The following is an 18,254-nucleotide window of genomic DNA, read 5'->3' on the forward strand; positions in this document are numbered from 1 at the left end:
AAACAGGTACTTTTCTAAACGAAGAATTATAAACAGTGGGGATCCCCAAGGATTGCCAGTGCTCCCAGACTTTGTTTAAATGTCCATAGATCATCTGGAGGAATGAATGGTTCCAGGCCTGCAGATGAAATGGTTCCAGACTCTGTGGAGAGATGGCAAACACATGGTGATTAACTGCAGGACCAGTTTATGAGTTTACAAGAAGATGCATATTAAGCTTTCACAGGGGCAAGCCTCATCCAATGCACTTAGGAAAACATAATCCAAATTACAAAAATAACGGACTGTGTCCAGAAATAACGGACTGTGTCCAGGCTGTTTATAGCTCCCAAGGAATCTTGAGGGTCTTTGCAAAATGTTTGTTTGCTAAAGGCCATGCAGGACCAAGCATTCAGAAATGGTATTGGACACTAAGCCAAAAATAGTGCTCTCCCTGGGCTCTACCCAAACCTGGCAGTTTTATGACCTTCTCCTAGAGAAGATATCTCAGAACTGTAGGAAGGTGAGTAATCACCCAAACAGAAGGCTTTCCCAAGAAGCTGGCCTGCTTTGTTCTTGAAGGATGTCAGCGTGGAAAGATGAAGCCAGAAAGGTGATATGATCAAAAGTCTATAAAACCTTAAAGGTTACGCACAGATTGAGCAGCTCTAGTTCATCAAATCTGAGATGGCCAGACTCAGTGTAGCCCTTGAAGTCTGAAAGAGGAATTTGAGCTGTATGATGCAGGGAACTTAGATCTGGTGTTCTGTGACAACTTAGAGGGGTGGCATGGGGTGGGAGATGGGAGGGAGGTTCAAGACAGAGGGGACCTATGTACACTCATGGCCAATTCATGTTGATGTAGGGCAGAAACCAACACAATATTATAAAATAATTATCCTCCAATTAAAAATAGTTTTTTAAAATAGAGGAATTTGAGAGATAATTACAAAAGAGGATTGGGTCCCACTAAACAACTGAGTTCCTCAAAATGTGGTACAGGGAAAATTTACTCAAATATGAGGAGTGGAGGAGGCTCAAGAAATTTTGCCAGTAAATGAGTTTTTCCAGCCAAAAAAAAAAAAAAAAAGAGTGCCATTTCCCACTCCAGGGGATCTTTCTGACGCAGAGATCTAACCCTCGACTCTTGCATTTCCCGCGCCTCCTGCACTGGCAGGCGGATCCATTACCACTAGCGCCACCTGGGAAGTCCCGTGGATTAAGAGCCATTGACAACACAACAATGGAAATTGTGACAGACTATTTTCTTGGGCTCCAAAATCACTGCAGCCATGAAATTAAAACATGCTTGCTCCTTGGAAGAAAAGCTATGACCAACCTACACAGCATATTAAAAAGCAGAGACATTACTTTGCCAACAAAGGTCCGTCTAGTCAAAACTATGGTTTTTCCAGTAGTCATGTATAGATGTGAGAGTTGGACTATAAAGAAAGCTGAGCACCGAAGAATTGATGCTTTTGAACTGTGGTGTTGGAGAAGACTCTGGAGAGTCCCTTGAACTGCAAGGAGATCCAACCAGACAATCCTAAAGGAAATCAGTCCTAAATATTCATTGGAAGGACTGATGCTGAAGCTGAAACTGCAGTATTTTGGCCACCTGTTGCAAAGAACTGACTCCTTGGAAATGACCATGATTCTGGGAAAGATTGAAGGCAGGAGAAGAAGGGGACAACAGAGGATGAGATGGTTTGATGGCATCACTGACTTGATGGACATGAGTTTGGCAAGCTCCAAAAGTTGGTGAAGGACAGGGAGGCCCGGCATGCTGCAGTCCATGGGGTCACAAAGAGTCGGATACAACTGAGTGACTGAGCTGAACTGACAACACATCCCTGCACTTCTGAGGATGGCAAAAATACTTCCTGGGACCAGAATTGGACCTTAGCTTTCTCCTGGTTGGTCAGGAATCTGCCTAGACATGAGAAGACCCAAAATCAAACCAATTTCAGCAAAACTAGGACTTTGTTGGCTCCCATAGCTGGAACAGGCTCTTAGGTGGCTCCAAGGAGCTAAGACAAAGCTTCAGGGAGAATCACACGCTAAAGAGTGATGTGGGGACGGTTAGCCCTGAAAATCTCCATCAGTTCCTGAAAAGCTCACCAGACACAATTCAAGTTTAATAATAAAGATATATATATGCCAATGCTGCAGATACAGCTTCAACCCACAGCACACATCAACACTTGCCTTCCTGTCAGATTACCATCCCCAGATCCATCCTACAGAGGAATCAGAAATCAGAACTGGGTGCTTCCTCATGGCAACAGTCTCAGGACAGGTGCTGATTGGTCAGCGTGGGTCACATGCCAGTCTCTGCTTTAGTGAAAGCGATCATTGGTTTCTCTGTCTTTCCTGGACTTTAAGTCCAAGAGGATGAACTGATTGACTCAACCTGGGTCTTATGTGCACCCAAGGTTGATGGAGGGTGATGGAACTTAAAACTTACAAGTCCCTAACATTTGTCACCTGGGAGAGCTCATTAAATATGCGGACACCCAAGGCTCTACCTCCTGAGATTCACATTCAGATGCTCCAAGTGGCGCCTGCATGCTAAGTCGCTTCAGTCGTGTCTGACTCTTTGCCACCCTATGGACTGTAGCCTGACAGGCTGCTCTGTCCATGGGATGCTCCAGGCAAGAACACTGGAGTGGGCTGCCATTCCCTCCTCCAGCGGATCTTCCCAACCCAGGGATCGAACCTGCGTCTCTTAAGTCTCCTGCTTTGGCAGGCGGATTCTTTACCACTAGCACCACCTGGGAAGCCCTGAGTGGCACCTGGGCATCTGTATTATTGTTAAGTCCTCTGAGATGGTCTACCAAAGGAATAAATCCCTCTTCTTCAGGAGGCTTTGGGTGGAGCTCCTGATTTCTAAAGATGTACACCCTAGCAGAGCATGTGCCAGGCTCGTACTCTTTCTGTAGCCTCACCTCTTTCTCCTATAGCCATCATCAAGATCTTCCAGCTCCTCAGACAAGCCACACCTTGGTAAATGGTATCTTTGGTGTTCCTTCTACCTGGAAGCCCTGCCCTGTGCCTCCTCCCTTGCCCACCATCTTCCCCTGGCACACACCCACACTGGGAGAACTTCCCACGCTGCACCCTAGACTGGGCTGGAGGCCCCCGGTGCCTATGGGCCTCCCTGTCAGAGTCTGTTATTCCTTATTGAAAGAGATTGTTAAGTTTATCTGTCTTGCGTTGACTTTAAGCCCAGTGTGGACTTGCTTCATTGGCATGAAAGACACATACAGCATGTCAGGGATGGGGTTTGGTGTGGCTGGCTCTGCAGTTTATTAGCTGGTAATTGGGTGAGTACTTAAGTTCATCCAGCCTCAGTTTTCTCATCTGCAAAATGGGGATAATAATAGAACCTGCCTTAGCGTAAAGTGTCTAGAAATGTGACGCACTTAGCCGGCACCTGACATAATGTGGGAGCACACTGAAGCATAAGCCATTATTATTATCATTCTTTTCTAAATTGTATTTATTTATTTGGCTGTGCTGGGTCTCTGCTGCTGCGTAGCCTCTTCTCTGGTGGTGGCAAGCAGGGGCTGCTCTCTAGTAGCGGTGCACAGGCCTCTCATTGAAGCAGCTTCTCTTGTTGCAGAGCACAGGCTCTAGAGCGTGGGCTCAGTCCTTGTGGCCCGTGGGCTTAAAATTGTTCTGAGGCATGTGGGATCTTCTCAAATCAAGGATCGAACCTGTGTCTCCTGCACTGGCAGGTGGATTATTTACCACTGAGCCACCAGGGAAGCCCCTGTTGCTATCATTCTTACTGAAAATGAATCTTTGAAGACACCTTGCAAGATTTTGGGTCAAGTCTTCCCCGGGTAGTCAGCTGTTCACTTCTGACCTCTGCTTTCTCCCCTCACCTTCCTCTAATATCTATTTCTACCAGCAGTTCAGAAGACAGGAGTTATCTTATTGATTGCTTTGTCCCCCAGGGACTAGCATGCTCTAGTCCTAAATATGTATTTCTTGACCGATGACTCAGGCCCTGGACTTGAGAACACCCTGTTCATACCCCAGAGGCTGGGAAAGCCAGAAATCCCTGTCTCAGGAGGGCTTCAACCTTATGTAGACCTTGCCTTCCAGGAGCCCTCTGCCCATTCATCACACAGCACGACCACCCCCCAAGGTGGAAAGGGAGAGACGGAGGGATGATGGTTCAGTGGAGCTGCCTCCAGAGCCAAGACTGAGGGAAAGGGAGCCGAAGCATGACAAAGTCTCCAGGGAAAATGCAGAGGTGGTCAGAAGGTAACGATAGCTGTTAGTCTTAAGTCAGCTACACGCAGAGTTAAGTGAATTTCTATGGCAAACGGAGTGCTAAGTTCCCAAACCCTACGTTTCAAGAATTTCTTATTTTTGCAGAGAGCCGGGGAGTTGTCAATAATAAGCTGGTTGGTTTGGCCAGTATAGACAGATTCCTCAAGGTCAACACAACCCCATATTGCTCTATTTGTGGCTGGATTTCTCTTCATAGTCTTAGCTGTGTGAAAGCCAAATCTCTACTTTTACGATGTCCAAATTCAGCCTCACACATCTCTCCTTGTGAGAAGGAAGCCCGTTGTATCCCCTGCCCAAATGATGCCCTTATGCTGTAGGAATTGGATCTCCTCCCCAAATGGCGGCCAGGCCCCAGCAGGAATGCTGGGGCGCGCCCACGGCCCAGTGTCCCTCCCGGATTGTACAGGCACACCTCGTATTATTGCACTTCACAGACACTGCTTTCTTACAAAAAAAAAAAATTGAAGGTCTTTGGCCACCCTGCATCCAGTAAGTTTATCAGTGCCATTTTTCCAACAGCATTTGCTTCACAGACTTTGTCTCTGTGTCTCATTTTGGTAATTCGCTCAGTCCTTCAACCTTTTTCTTTACTTATACATTTGTTAGGTGATCAGTGATCGTTGATGTTACTCTTGCAAAAAGATTCCTGACTCACTGAAGGCTCACTCAACGGTTAGCATTTTTTAGCAGCAAAGTATTTTTGTTTGTCTTGGTTTTTTAAAATTTATTTTAATTGGAGATTAATTACTTTACAATATTGTGGTAGTTTTTGCCATACATTCACATGAATCAGCCACAGGAGTACATGTGCCCCCCATCCTGCCCTCCCTCCCACCTCTGTATACCAATGCAAGTGCTTAGTCGCCCAGTCGTGTCTGTGACCCCATGGACTGTAGCCCGCCAGGCTGCCCTGTCCATGGGACTCTCCAGGCAAGAATACTGGGGTGGGTTACCATGCCCTCCTCCAGGGGATCTTCCCACCCCAGGGATTGAACCTGCGTCTTTTATATTTCCTGCATTGGCAGGCGGGTTCTTTACCACCAGTGCCACCTGGCATACATATTGTCTTTTTGACATAATACGATAGCATACTTAAGAGAGTACTGCTGCTGCTGCTGCTAAGTTGCTTCAGTCTTGTCCGACTCTGTGCGACCCCATAGACAGCAGCCCACCAGGCTCTGCCATCCCTGGGATTCTCCAGGCAAGAACCCTGGAGTGGGTTTCGCCATTTCCTTCTCCAGTTAACAGAGTACAGTACAGTGTAAACAACTTTGATATGCATTGGGAAGCAGAAGAAAAAATCACATGACTTGCTCAGTTGCTTTGTACGTTTGTATTCAGTCGTGGTCTTGGGGTGACAACGTTATCAGCCTGCCCCTTACAGATGAAGACCCTGAAGTGTAGAGGCTCAAAGTCCTGCAGCCAAAGGCCCCCACTCTTGGGCAAGGACAGTGCCTGCAGGGCCTGCTCACAGGCCTCCTTCTCAGCCTCCCTGCAGGGTTCCCGAGTCCCATTCTCTGACCTGGAGACACTGCAGCTGTGTGGGGGTGGGGCTGCTGGGAATGCTAATGGACCCTTTCTCTCTCATTAAAAAGCTTTAGAACTAACTTGTGAAAGGCAGGATCTAGGGGAGGGTGTTAATTGGTGGACCTCAAAGGTGCCTCTGTGCAGCCTGGTTCTGGGCCGGCCTCACTGTGTTGAGGCCATCCTGCGATTCTAGAGAATAAATTGTGGGTCTGGCTCCCAGTCCGGCCAGGCCTGAGAGGAATGCAATCTGAGACCTGGATTTTGAGGTGGTGGCCTTTCCCTAGACGAACCTCTAGTATTTTGCCAACCGGGGCTTAAAATAAATCCCTTCTTTTTTTTTTTTTTTTTTTGAGGGGGGAGTGGGTAATGATAATTAGAGCCTGTTGGACTGAGACCTAAATTTCTGAAGGAAGTATGGTGGTGCTCCAGATCGTAAGGGCCAGCAGTGGCCATCATGGCATTTTGCCCTGAGGGGACAACGGCTGGCTTTTGCCCCGTGGCCTGGCTGCTTGAGCTGTTACGTCCTCTTTCCTACCTGTTTTGTGGAAGCCAGGTTCAGCACTTTGACTGCTTCCGGTTGCATACAGATCTAGGGTCCTCTTCCCATCGCCCAGAGCTTTCTCCGCTGCATCTTCACTCCCTTGGAGGCCGGCAGCGTCCCAAAGGCAGACACGCAGCCCTGCGGCCTTCGCGGCCGGCAGCGAGTGACCGACTGCCTCAGTGCTTAAGAGAAACATCGGAGTGGGATAAAAACTCAGAAGTCTTTTTCAAAGAACCAGATGAGTAGGCTTGGAAGTGAGGTGAGGGGGTCGCTCAAAGAGTTTGACTAAACACACTTGCACCGGCCTATTTGTGTTCCATCCAAAAGACCTTTCTCAGGGGACCTTGCCAGTCTCTTTTAAATAGCCCAACAGCCGCAAGACAGCTGCGAGGTCTCGGGAATCTTGAGGAGGAGACATTTTACTCCTGGAAAAATAAGTGACCAAGTTAAAGGAAGTCACCACCCTGATGCCCTCCCAGGAGCGGCCTTGGTGGCCTTGCCCTGGCAGTGCCCGGCGTCTGGGCCCTGTGCACGGACCGCAGCATCCACGCCTCGGGGTGGGCGTGGGGGCGGGGGTCGCTACCCTGCCGCCTCCGTTGGGCAGGGGCCCCAGCTCGGGGGCCACGAGATGGGGGGGTGGGGAGATCCGGAGGGCCACCCACCCGCCCCACCCCGGACACATCAGAGGTGGATTTTTCAGCCTCCTGCACCCGGGACACGTCGGAGTGAGAGAAGAGCCCGGGTGTCAGTGGCGACTTTGGGACTGCAGTCTAGTTGTAAAAGGGTCCTGGGTTGTTTTTTTTTCAAGCTCAGTTTCTACTTAGGCTGGCCACTTTTAGGGAAGAAGTGGGGGGCGGGGGTGCCGCGCGGCCATCCTTGCACTCTGCGGGGCTTGGCCGTCTCGGGGGGGTTGGGGCCTTTCCCGGGTGTACAGCCGCGGGGTTCGGGGCGCCGCGGCGCGCCCACAGTCCCCGGCTTCCCCGGGTCCCCGAGGCCAGCGCCGCCGCGCGGTCCCCGCCCAGCTCCTCTCCGCCCGCCCCCCGCGGGCCGCGCTGAAACCCGAGCTCGAGGGGGCGGGCCGCGCGGCGGCGGGGGCCGCGGGGCCGCGCCGACATTGGCGGGGAGCCGGGCGATGGCTGGCGAGGGAGGGGCGCGCGGGGCGGGGGGGCGCGCCGGGCGCCCGCGGCCGAGGTGGACCGAGCCTCCCGGCTCGCAGCTCCCGCCGGCGGAGCGAGGCCGCCCTTTCTCGGCAGCGTGATTTATCTGCTTCTTCTTTTTCTCCTGAACTCTTCTTCCAGGGAGAGGCTAGTGGTAACAGGCCGAGCTGGATGGATGGGTATGGGGAGAGGGGCAGGACGACCAGCCCTGGGATTCTGGCCGACTCTCGCCTTCCTCCTCTGCAGCTTCCCCGCAGGTAAGGCACTGCTCCAGCCCGGGAACGGCCGGCTGGGCGCGCGGGGCCCGCTCCCCAGGTCTCCTCGCGGCGCCGGGCCACAGGTCTGCGGGCGAGTCGGAGCTCAGGTTCGCCGGGCGCCCTCGGGCCCCCGCCTCGCGTTTCCACGCGTCTTTGTTTCTCCCGCGTCCAGCCGAAGGCGCGATGGATGCGCGTGGGCACCTGGGGTTGGGGGAACCCTCTCAGGTTGTAATGAGAAAGAGCCAGGCGGGGAGATCACAGGCGCCGGGGACGTCTCCCAACTTCCCAGAAAAGGGGGTACCCGGGACGTTCCCCTTAGGGGCCCCGGAGAAGGGGGAGAAAGGGAGGCACGGACTCGGATCCGGGGGGCACTTTCTCTAGCTTCTCGTCCCGCAGTTTGCAGACCTGTCCGGTGCCCAGGGGTGGAGCCGGGGGCGCCTCTGAGGTCCCCGCCGAGCCCGGACCGCCCCCTCCCGCGGGACCCCGTCCCGCCCCCACGGGCTTGCCCACGCGGGGAAGCCCACGGGCTGGGCACCGCCGGCCCCTTGTTCCTGTGTGATAACATCCCGCGTCGGCCCCTGTTTGTTTTTATTGTGTCAGAAAGGGAGAGAATTTCAGAATTAAAGCTGAAAAAGCCCATCTGTTTCCAATGAATCCCCCATAGTTTTTCACAATGTTTTTGGCAGATCGCTGCTTTCAAATTCCTCCGAGCCGGGACCTCTTGTTTTTGTTGGGGGAAGGGAGACCAACTCCACAGAGAAGCATTTGTTCCTTCCCAAACGCTCTAGTTTCTTTACTTTTTTTTTTTTTCCTTTCGGGGGGAGGGGGAAGGCACGAAACTTAAATCCCGGGTCTGTTTTCTTTATAATGTTTCATTAAAGTTTATTCCATTTTTGCCATATGCTACTCACAGCCTGGAAACGCCAAGCTTTATATCCATTTTCCCCTTGCTAAAAAAAATACAAATAAACCCAGCGTCACGGACCAAATGGTCCCCGATGCAAGGCGGGATTTCCCGGCCACTTCCATTGTGCTGCGGGGTTCCGAGGTGTCTTTTTGCAAAGAGCTTGCCTTCGCTCGGCAGCCGGAACGAATCCGCAGCCCCCGCGCACTCCCGAGCTTTGCAAGAAAGGACTTGAGTTAGACCGGGGATTGGGTTGTTTTGTTTTCCTCCTCAGCCAACTGGGTTTCAGGAACTGGCAGAACTGGGCAGTCCGGACCCGGCCTGGCTGTAAGTTGGGGCTCCCGGTGGGAGGACCGTGCCGCAGCGGTAAGGGAGAAAGGATCCGTTTACCTTCCCGCCCCAGCCCTGCTTCGGGGCGGGGGACCTCCTCCCCGGAACCCACCCGGCCCTGCGCGCCCCAAGGGCGTCCCGGGTGAGCCGCAACCTGCTTGTAGCCCAGGATTCCATTGTGGAGGCCCCGGCCAAAGACAGGATGGAGGGTGTCAATGCCTCAAAGAGCCCTTGGACCCATCCGGTGCACCCTCGCCCTGGAATATTACAACCTCCATACGGGGTCAAGCAGCAGGGAGTCCTCCTCCTCTTCCTTTTTTTTTTAAAAGGCAGTTTCCACCCCTCCTGCTTCCCCCCATAGAAGGGTCTGGCTGATTTGGTTCCCTCCCAATAACTAAGAAAATAAAATTTGAAGCGACCCTCCTCTTTCAAAAAGAAAAGAAATCCCTCCTTTTGGAGGAGCAGGAGTTTGCAGTGTGTGTGCATCTCTATTTGGTCCAGATAAAGATCCAGCCCACTGGAGGTTTTATCAGATGGGTTGATAAATGGCTTTTGTCCCTTGGCTGCCATGGGGGATGTGATCTCAGCTTGGAGCTGAAATTGAGAAGGGGGGCTTAGAGGCCCTTAAAACAACACCTTCCCGCTCTTAAAGCGGCAGCACTTGTTAGCTTCTTGGGCTGGAGGGAGAGGAAAGGAAAGGCTGGCAGGAGGTACTCAGAGGTAGGAGGGAGCTGCCAGGGTGGTGGTGAGGGGTGGAGGGGGTTGCTGTTTGATTTCTCCATCTTAGAAAACTTTAAACATCTCCCCCGTAGTCTGAGGAAAGCTGGTGGGTTATATAATGCACAGCCCGAATTCCATCACTTGTTTCCAAGAAGCCCATTTCTTTTTGGCTTCAAGGCTGGTAACTAAAACCTGGCAGATAGAGCAGATAGCTGTTGCACTGTCATGCCAACTGGCTAATGTTTCTTCTAATTTGAGGCCTTGACAGGCGCATTTAGTCAAAATTGCCCACCTTGCTGAAAACTGAGCTTCCAGTATGCCCGCATGGAATACACCGGGGGGCTCTGAGAACGTGTGGGCTCCGGAATCCTGGGTCAAGAAGAGAGGCTCTTAAGAGGTGAAATGGATCATTTCCACCACAAAGGGATGGACTATCATATTCTTGACCTATGGCAGAGGGGCTGCTTGGGGATAAAGTCAGAGAATCTGCAGGTCTGGTGGGGAGTGGGGTGGGCATTTGAGAAAAAAGAAAAGAAAGCGCTGGAGACAGTCAGGGGCCCTGTGTGCCGGCTTCTCCCTCCAAAGACAGGTGGAATCCTCTGGAACAGCCGCATGAAAGCATAGGCTTGTTCAGTGCTAGTGGACTTGAATGGCATCCAGGAGTAAACCCATAGGAGTGCAAATTAAATTGGACATAGTTATGTGGAGAAAGATGCCTTAACCTCTTGCTAGACAGAGAGGGCTTGTGAGAGTGCTAACATGTTCTCAGCATGCATGGCGCATCTCGTGCGGTCCTGACGCGGGGACAGAATTGGGGGCCCTCATCTGAGCAAGGCTGGCGTCCACCTCCAAGGTCTGGTGGAAGGACAAGGGCCCTTCCATGTCCCTCGGCTCGTCAGGGTGTGTGCGGGCACGATGCTGTACTTTCAGCCAATGGACAGGGTGGCCATGTCTAGTTGGGAGGGGGGCGCGTGGCGGGAGGCCAAGAAAGGCTTCTTAGGAGAGTCTTCCACTAATAACATCCACTTCAAAACACAATTAATAGATACTTTTTAAAACTTTGAAACCACCTTGACTTAATAAAACAGATTTCCAAGAGGAACTCATCAAAGTCATATGTTGTAGATATGTTGGCACGCTTCCCGTTGGCTACATATGGATGCTGTACTCCAGCTCCGGTGGTTCTCAAAGTGTGGTCCTTGGACCAGCAGCACCAGCCTCCCCCGGGAACGTGTTAGGAACTGACTGAAGCTGATGCTCTGGGAGTGGAACATGCAGTCTGTACTGTGACAGATGTTCCAGGGGGCTCTGATGCACCTCAACTGTGAGGATCAGTGTTGGAAAAATTATTGCCCTGTGCCTTCCATGTTTCCTCCTGTCTTTCCCTTTCCTTTTAAACTGCAGTTGTTTTAGAAATTAATCCTCATGGGGAAACTAAGGCTTGCAAAGACCCAGGCCCTGTGCAGTATCCAAGGACATCCATGCCATTCTAGAGTTGAGAACATTTATCTGAGAGCTGCCATTCAAAAATGTGCAAGCAAGTCAACCTGCTTATCACATCATTGTCCTCCCAGGAGGACTTTGTGTCCCAGAGGGAGAGACTGAAATGAGTCCCATTGCCAGAGCCAGGTGGCAGTAGAGCCAGCCTGCAGGCTGGTGCATGACACGCCAAGGGATCTGCAGGGCTGAGCCCTGGCTCCCAGGGAGGGTGGGATGTAAAGTCCTGTGGATGGTTGACCCTTTGGCCCTGAGGATGAGCTGGGGCATAAGGAGAGGATCTCTGGTCATCAGGTTTAGGAAGGGAAACTGCTGCAAGCTTGGAGGAATTGCTAGCAGTCACCCCAGTGCCAAAGGAGAACTGGGCAGAGACGATCAACAGGCTCAGATAAGGACGCTCCGTGAGATGGGGCAGTTGGGTCCAGGTCTCTGTGGAGGTGAGGGAATCGCATGGGGACCACTTTCTGTGTTGGAGGTCATACGGTTCCTGCTAACATGTCCTTCTTGGGTGCAATGTGCCCGGCCCTTGTTAGAGGATCCAGGTTTTATGTTTGGTTGAGGGGTTGGGGCGTCATACTGTTTCAATGCCTGGCTGCATTCAGCCTGCCTGAAATTGAGGGCACTGTTTCTTTAGGGCAACTAACTCATTCCAGTGGAGCCAGGAATTTCTAGTCTTAAAGTTGGGAGTCCTGTGTCTTTAGAAGCCCCCTCAGTCCTGGGTACCCCAGGATGGTCAGTCTCCCTGGACTCTCCGTGTCCTGGGACCAGGGTTTGGCCTGTGTCTGTTAATCCTGCCGCCGCAGACAGTTCAGTCCTGGGTGTAAAGGGCCTCTCCTTCTGTCCATTTGCCCGGCGCTGGGCCTCCTTCCTGCGCCCTGTCCTGCCTGTCTCCGCTGGCATCTGCCTCGAGCAGCTGAGCCGCCCCAGGACCTGCCTCTGGGGTGACCCCTGCCCCCGCCCCACTGTCCAAGTTGCTCAGGAGCTCAGGGCTCTGCATGACCCTCTCCCGAGCTCCCAGAAGGGAGAGCCCGCTGACATCCAGTTCCACACTCCTCTCCAGCCTCATTCCCGTGGCCTCTGGCATGCCCCTGGGCTCCAGGTCCCTGCTGGTCTCCGTACCTGCCACCACCCACCCACCTTATGGGTGGGCAGCCGCTAGGTCTTGCTCATGCCATGCCTGGTTTGGAAAGGGAACGCCCACTGGCAAAGCCCAAGGTCAGTGCCACCTGGCGGGGCCCAGCGCCGTCCCTCCGATGACCTGAGGACCGGCCACCTGGGCTGCTAACAGCTGTCTTCCTCGTGTCCTGGTTGCTTCCCGAGTCTTGGGTTTTTAATCTTCTTCTAAATCACTGGATCTGTTTATAAGGGCAGGAACCCCATTTCCTGTTCCTGCGTGCACTTTTCTCTGAGATGCACCCCAAACACGCCTGGCACAATCCCGGAAATTACAGGACCGTTGCGTTTCTTTGTGTTTCTCTTTGTTTTTTTTGCTCCATGGACCGAGATCGCAGATTTGGGGAGGGGGGTTGTCCAGATATCTCAATCATTCTTTCCAAAAGATGTTTTTCTGTTTATAAAGACAGTACTCATTTTTAAACCTAAAGATAGAAGAGGATACATAAGAAAATGGAAATAACCAAAATTCCAACCTCCCACAGGCTGCCATCACTAGTTAACATTCATGAACAGCCTTTGAGACATGGTACTGTTATATTCTAAACAACATGATCATTTGAAGGAAAACAACAATTTTTTAAAAATTTATTATTTTGTATTGGAGTAGAGCCTATTAACAATGTTGTGACGGTTTCAAGTGAACGGCGAAGGGACTCAGCCGTACATATACATGTATCCATTCTCCCCCAAAACCCCCTCCCACCCAGGCTACCACATTACATATACATGTATCCATTCTCCCCCAAAACCCCCTCCCACCCAGGCTACCACATAGCATTGAGCAGAGTTCCATGTGCTGTACGACAGGTCCCTGTGAAAAACAACGTTGAAAATATTTATTTATTTATTTGGCTGCGTCAGCCTTAGTCGTGGCCCTTGAGCTCAGCAGTTGTGGCACACAGGCTTAGTTGCCCCAAGGCATGTGGGAACTTAGTTCCCTGACCAGGGATCGAACCTGCGTCCTCTGCATGGCAAGGCAGAGCCTTAACCACTGGACCACTGGGGAAATCCCCCCAGACAACAATTTTTAAAGCTCTCCCATTTATCCAGTGGCCAGAGCATCCAAGGTATTCTGCTAAATGTTTGAAATGTGTCACCTCATGAGATGGTCACCCCTCCCCCCGAGCATCATCATTCGTACTGTGTCGATGAGGAGACAGAGGGTCAGAGAGGTTCCTAACATCACACAGCTGAGTCAGCGGCAGAGCCAAGAGGAGAACTCAGACCTCTGTGCTTTTCCACACGCCAGATTTTGGATAAACACCCTCATTGAACGTGCTCTGTAGCATTTCAGACTCTGAGCTGTGTAGCATACAAGGCTTTATGATGAGAGGGGAAAAATAAGAAACTTTGGAGATATGATTGGATAGCAGAATGAAGAGTGACCACACTTTCCCACGGCTGTCACGTTCTTGCCTCTTCCCAGAGACCCTCTCCGCTCCCTGTCCATCCCCGACTTAGCATTTCAAAGCAGATGCCACTTTGGCAGAGCTCTCATGGTGCAAATTTTCCCAAGTCAGATTTATGTCTTTGGGGTTTTTGCTTATTTATTCATTTCATGCACCATTTCGCCCGGGCAGTCGGAATACCGAAACGCCTATTAAAGTGATCCCTCTGCGCCCAGGTCCCTGCAGAAAGGAGCTATTATTGCTCCCTGTGCTAAGGAATGTTCCAGGAACACAGGCTCACACACGTGTGTGCACCAGCCGGGCCGGTGTCCTCCCATTGCTCTAGGAAGGTGGAAGAAGGGCCTGCCTGCGGAGGGAGGTGGGGGAGCAAAGCCACTTCACGTGGATTTTGACCCGGGACAGCTGAGCAGAGGAGCGCAGGGCTCCTGGAGGCAGGACCAGAATGGAAAATTGTCATCTCTGAAGTCAGCCTTACCTAGACTTGCTCAAGAGGCGCGGGTTCAATCCCTGGATCAGGAAGATCCCCTGGAGGAGGGCATGGCAACCCACTCCAGTATTCTTGCCTGGAGAATCCCATGGACAGGGGAACCTAGCGGGCTATGGTCCATGGGGTCACAAAGAGTCCGACGTGACTGAGCATAGCAGCAGCTACCTAGACTCAGGAAAAGGGAGTGTGCCTCAAAGCAGGAAGCCCAAACTGCTCACCCGCAAGCTTCATTTATACCTGAAAAGTGACGCTTTTGCCCCCAAACCATCCTCCCTGTGGAACCCAGGCTTGCTCAGCTCTCTGCCCTCCTGGCAGGGTGGTCTTGGCATGGGATCCCGCGCCTGGCTCCTGCCTGCTGTGGGCCCTTCTGACCCAGAGAAGCCCTGCTGACAGGCCCGCCGTGGCCCTCTTGGCTGCAGATCCGGCTGCGTGTGGCTCCAGGGGGAGCTGGGGGGTGGGGAGGGTGTCCAGTTGGGAAAGCTGAGGTGTGCCCTTTTCCTTGGCACTCGGCGTGGTTTCCTGCAGCAACTTGGCGTGTGTGGAAGCTGGGACAGAGAAGCCTGGCTGGGTGTGACGAGGGGGCAGTGCCGCCTGCCCAGCTCGGCAAGTGGCATTCAGCCACCTCTGCCCACACTTAGCAGTGAGTTAGTTAACCCCCAGCTCCCCATGGCTCAGCCAGTAAAGAGTTCACCCGCAATGCAGGAGACACAGGAGCTGGGAAGACACCCCCCCCCGCCGCCCCCGCCACCACCAGAGGAGGAAGTGGCAACCCACTCCAGTATTCTTGCCGGAAAAATCCCAGGGGCAGAGGAGCCTGGCGGGCTGCAGTCCCCGGGGTCGCAGAGTCAGACACGACTGAAGGGACTTAGCACAAGGGTACACATCCCCTCCTGCCTTCCGTCAGCCAGTACAGATGCTCTGAGAGGCTTCCCCCTGCCTTCATCTTTCTCAGGTCAGCCGGTCCCCAGAGGAAGTCCCCAGTGCTCTCAGGGGCCAAGAGGCACGCTGGAGTCCCGGGCAAGGGCAGTTCCTTGGACCGTTCTCAGGCTGAGCTGGGAGGAATACCTTTGAGGAAAGGGGATCATTCTGGCTGCTTGTGGGTTAAGTAAGGCAGGGTCCTCTGCACCTGGTGAAAAGCCAGTCCCTTACCTGGGTGTGTGCCTCTTTGGTGTCTGACGCCAGACACCTGCGTGTTTACGCCAGGACGATGGAGCAACAAGCCTGGCAGCCCCAGGCACCTCTCAAGCTAGGAGACTGCGGAACACTGCCCAGCCAGAGCTTGCCAAATTCTGGCACTGTATCCGTCCCCTGTCCCCTCCCAGCCTCGGTGCCGGAGAACAGGAGAGGGTGGGGAGTGGCCCGCTGCGCCTGCTTGGTGCCACAGTGCGGTGCTTCTGGTGCTCCCAGAGAATGGGAGCAGATCTCCCACCTCCTTGGGGATCCGCATCCCAACTCGTTGCTAAGAGAGGAGCCTCAGCATCACTGCTGCCCCGGGGCAGGGGCGGGGGGGCTCTCACCCCTTCCACTTTCTCCTTGAAGCTGTTCTCCCTCTGCTCTGCCTTCTCCTACCCTAATTAAAGCCACCCTGTCTTAGTTTAGGCCACTCCCTAAAATAGCCTTCTCATCATGCCACGTGCGTACTGAAAATTACTCGGTGGGCTTCCCGCTTTGAGCGGGATCCGACCTGAAATCCTTGGGCTGGCTTATCAGGGTGCAGTCAGGGAAACAGAAGCCACACAGGGTGTTGCCACAGGGGGGAGCTGTTACAGTGGATTGTGTCTAGATGGGCAGGGGAGGAGGGGCAAGGCCACGAGGGACCACGGAGGCAGACACAGCGTTGCAGGAGGGGACTTCCACTCCTGCGACTGAGCGGACTGAAGAGGACCTTGGGGGCCCGGGGCTGTGAGGAGGGCTGCTGCTGCACGGCTGAGCTGGGTACTGGAACAGCAGCAGCTGGAGGGGAAGAAGAGGCAAGGCTGGGTTGTGATGACCGGGTCAACTTGACTAGGCCTCGTGTAGCGCCGCCTTGTGGTGGAATCGGGCAACTGGGAGCTGGGTGAATGGGGACACAGGGTTTGCACCGGAGCCGAGCAAAGCAGTTTGAAGTGAACCACATTCGCTTCATCCCCGGCTTTCACTCAGGGCTTCCGTGTCTGGCTCCAAACTCCCAGCGCACTCTCACCATCCGGAATTTCGCCTTCCGACCCGTGCCAGCTGCTTCGGAGCCCCTTGGACTTATGTACCTCTGCCCCACATCACCTGGCGAATCCCACTGCCCTTCCAGACCCCGTGGAACGGCTGCTTCCCGGTACTATCTGTGCCCCCATCCTTCAATCTCTGTACACGTGAACCTTCTCCCCAGCACCCCGGTGGTTTTTGTAGCCGACTCCACCTGAGCTTGTTCCAGGAATGGCAGGAAGCACCTTGCCTGCACGCAGCGGACTGAGTCCAGAACCTTCAGCTAGTATACGAACCCAGGCAGTTACCCTGCAGACCACAGAGCTGGGCAGACCCAACGTGATGGGCGGGCTTGCCTTCTAAGACGCCTTACTCCTTTAAGAAGAGGCAGGTTTTTTCTCTTTCCTGGCTCACCCCACCCCTCCTACACCGCCAGTGAAACCTGATCTAATCCCTTTGCACGAGGGTAATTTATTGGTCTGTTGGGCTTTTCTCGGTGGCAAATTGCATTGTCTTTATTCTCGGGTTCAGGCGCAGGAGCGGCTCCACATTCCTAAGACTCCTTCCTCGGGGCCGGGCCTTCGCACCCCTCGGCACTCGGCGAAGTGAGTTTTATTGGGCTTTTTTGTTATGCAAACAAGGCGGTAATAATCAGGCTATTATTCTGAAAGATTGGGCTTGATTAACAGTTCAAAGGAGGTCTCCGAAAGCAGCTAATGCCATGGCGGTGCATAAATATCTCCATCCTGCCTGGGTCTGTACAGCTGCTGCTCCCAGATCCCGGCACCCCGCCCCCTGCCCCCCGCCTTTCTGTTCCAAGAGGCTCTGGGTTGCTATTTAAAGGAAGAGAATTAAGTCAGGCAAGCCGTGTGGCTGTGATTTCTCTCGCTGCTGTGTCTCAGACCTCGAGGAAGGTAGTCTGGAGCCCGTGTGTGCATGCTCAGTTGCTTCAGTTGAGCTCGACTTTGCGACCCCATGGACTGTAGCCCTCCAGGCTCCTCTGTCCATGGGATTCTCCACGCAGGAATACTGGAGTGGGTTGCGATGCCCTCCTCCAGGGGATCTTCCCAACCCAGGGATCAAACCCACATCTCCTGCATTGCAGGCAGATTTTTTTTTTTTAACCACCAGGCTGGATCCCACCTCCCCACAAAGTGAAAGATTACAGAGGTGGGGTTCCAGGGGAGGGGGTACAGGTGCTTTGAGTGACGAGTGCGGGAGTCAGAGGGTTCTCAGGGGATCTGTGGGCACGAGGTGGCACCCCAACTCAGCCGTAGATGGTTGACACAGTTCTGTGAGGCCCAAAGAAGGCGGCCCAGGAAAGCCGAGGGGCCATCTCCAGTATCTGCAGGGTTACCATTGAGCCCTTTCCCTGTGGCTCTAGAGAAGAACCAGAGCCCCCACCCATCTCCCTCGAGCCAGCAGACCTGGGGTCCACAGCTGGAGCTGTCAAGAGCAGGAGGGGCTGGCCCGGCCCAGCAGAGCTCCGGCGGCCCTGGAGGCCGGACTGCCGCCGGGCAGGACTGCCGCCGGGCAGGGGGCTTTCCTGCTGCGGGGGCTGGCTGGAGGTGCAAACTGTTGACCTGTGGCTGCTCTCAGGCCCGGGGTTTTAAAATTCCATGCTGCACACTAGGAAGCTGACCTGGAGTTTGCCCACCAAGCAATCCGTAGTTACAGTGATCTCGACGAAGCCAGTTGCACGGAGAAACAGAAGCCCTGAGCCTCACTGCACAAATCGGGAGCGAATGGATCCCCGGGGTCCCCAAGTCCTGCTGTGGCAAGGGGTC

The 18,254-nt window shown here is 53.4% G+C and overlaps 1 protein-coding gene across 1 annotated transcript in view; it reads left to right on the top strand.

The window, feature by feature from the left end:
• RGMA (repulsive guidance molecule BMP co-receptor a) overlaps nucleotides 1-18,254 on the top strand; it is a 49,945-nt gene that overhangs the window by 13,864 nt on the left and 17,827 nt on the right. Inside the window, exon 2 of the mRNA XM_027520995.1 lies at nucleotides 7,651-7,766. Coding sequence (XP_027376796.1) covers nucleotides 7,651-7,766 — 116 coding nt within the window. The remainder of the gene's footprint in view (nucleotides 1-7,650; nucleotides 7,767-18,254) is intronic.

Source organism: Bos indicus x Bos taurus, chromosome 21, assembly GCF_003369695.1.
Source record: "Bos indicus x Bos taurus breed Angus x Brahman F1 hybrid chromosome 21, Bos_hybrid_MaternalHap_v2.0, whole genome shotgun sequence".
Lineage (NCBI taxonomy): Eukaryota > Metazoa > Chordata > Mammalia > Artiodactyla > Bovidae > Bos > Bos indicus x Bos taurus.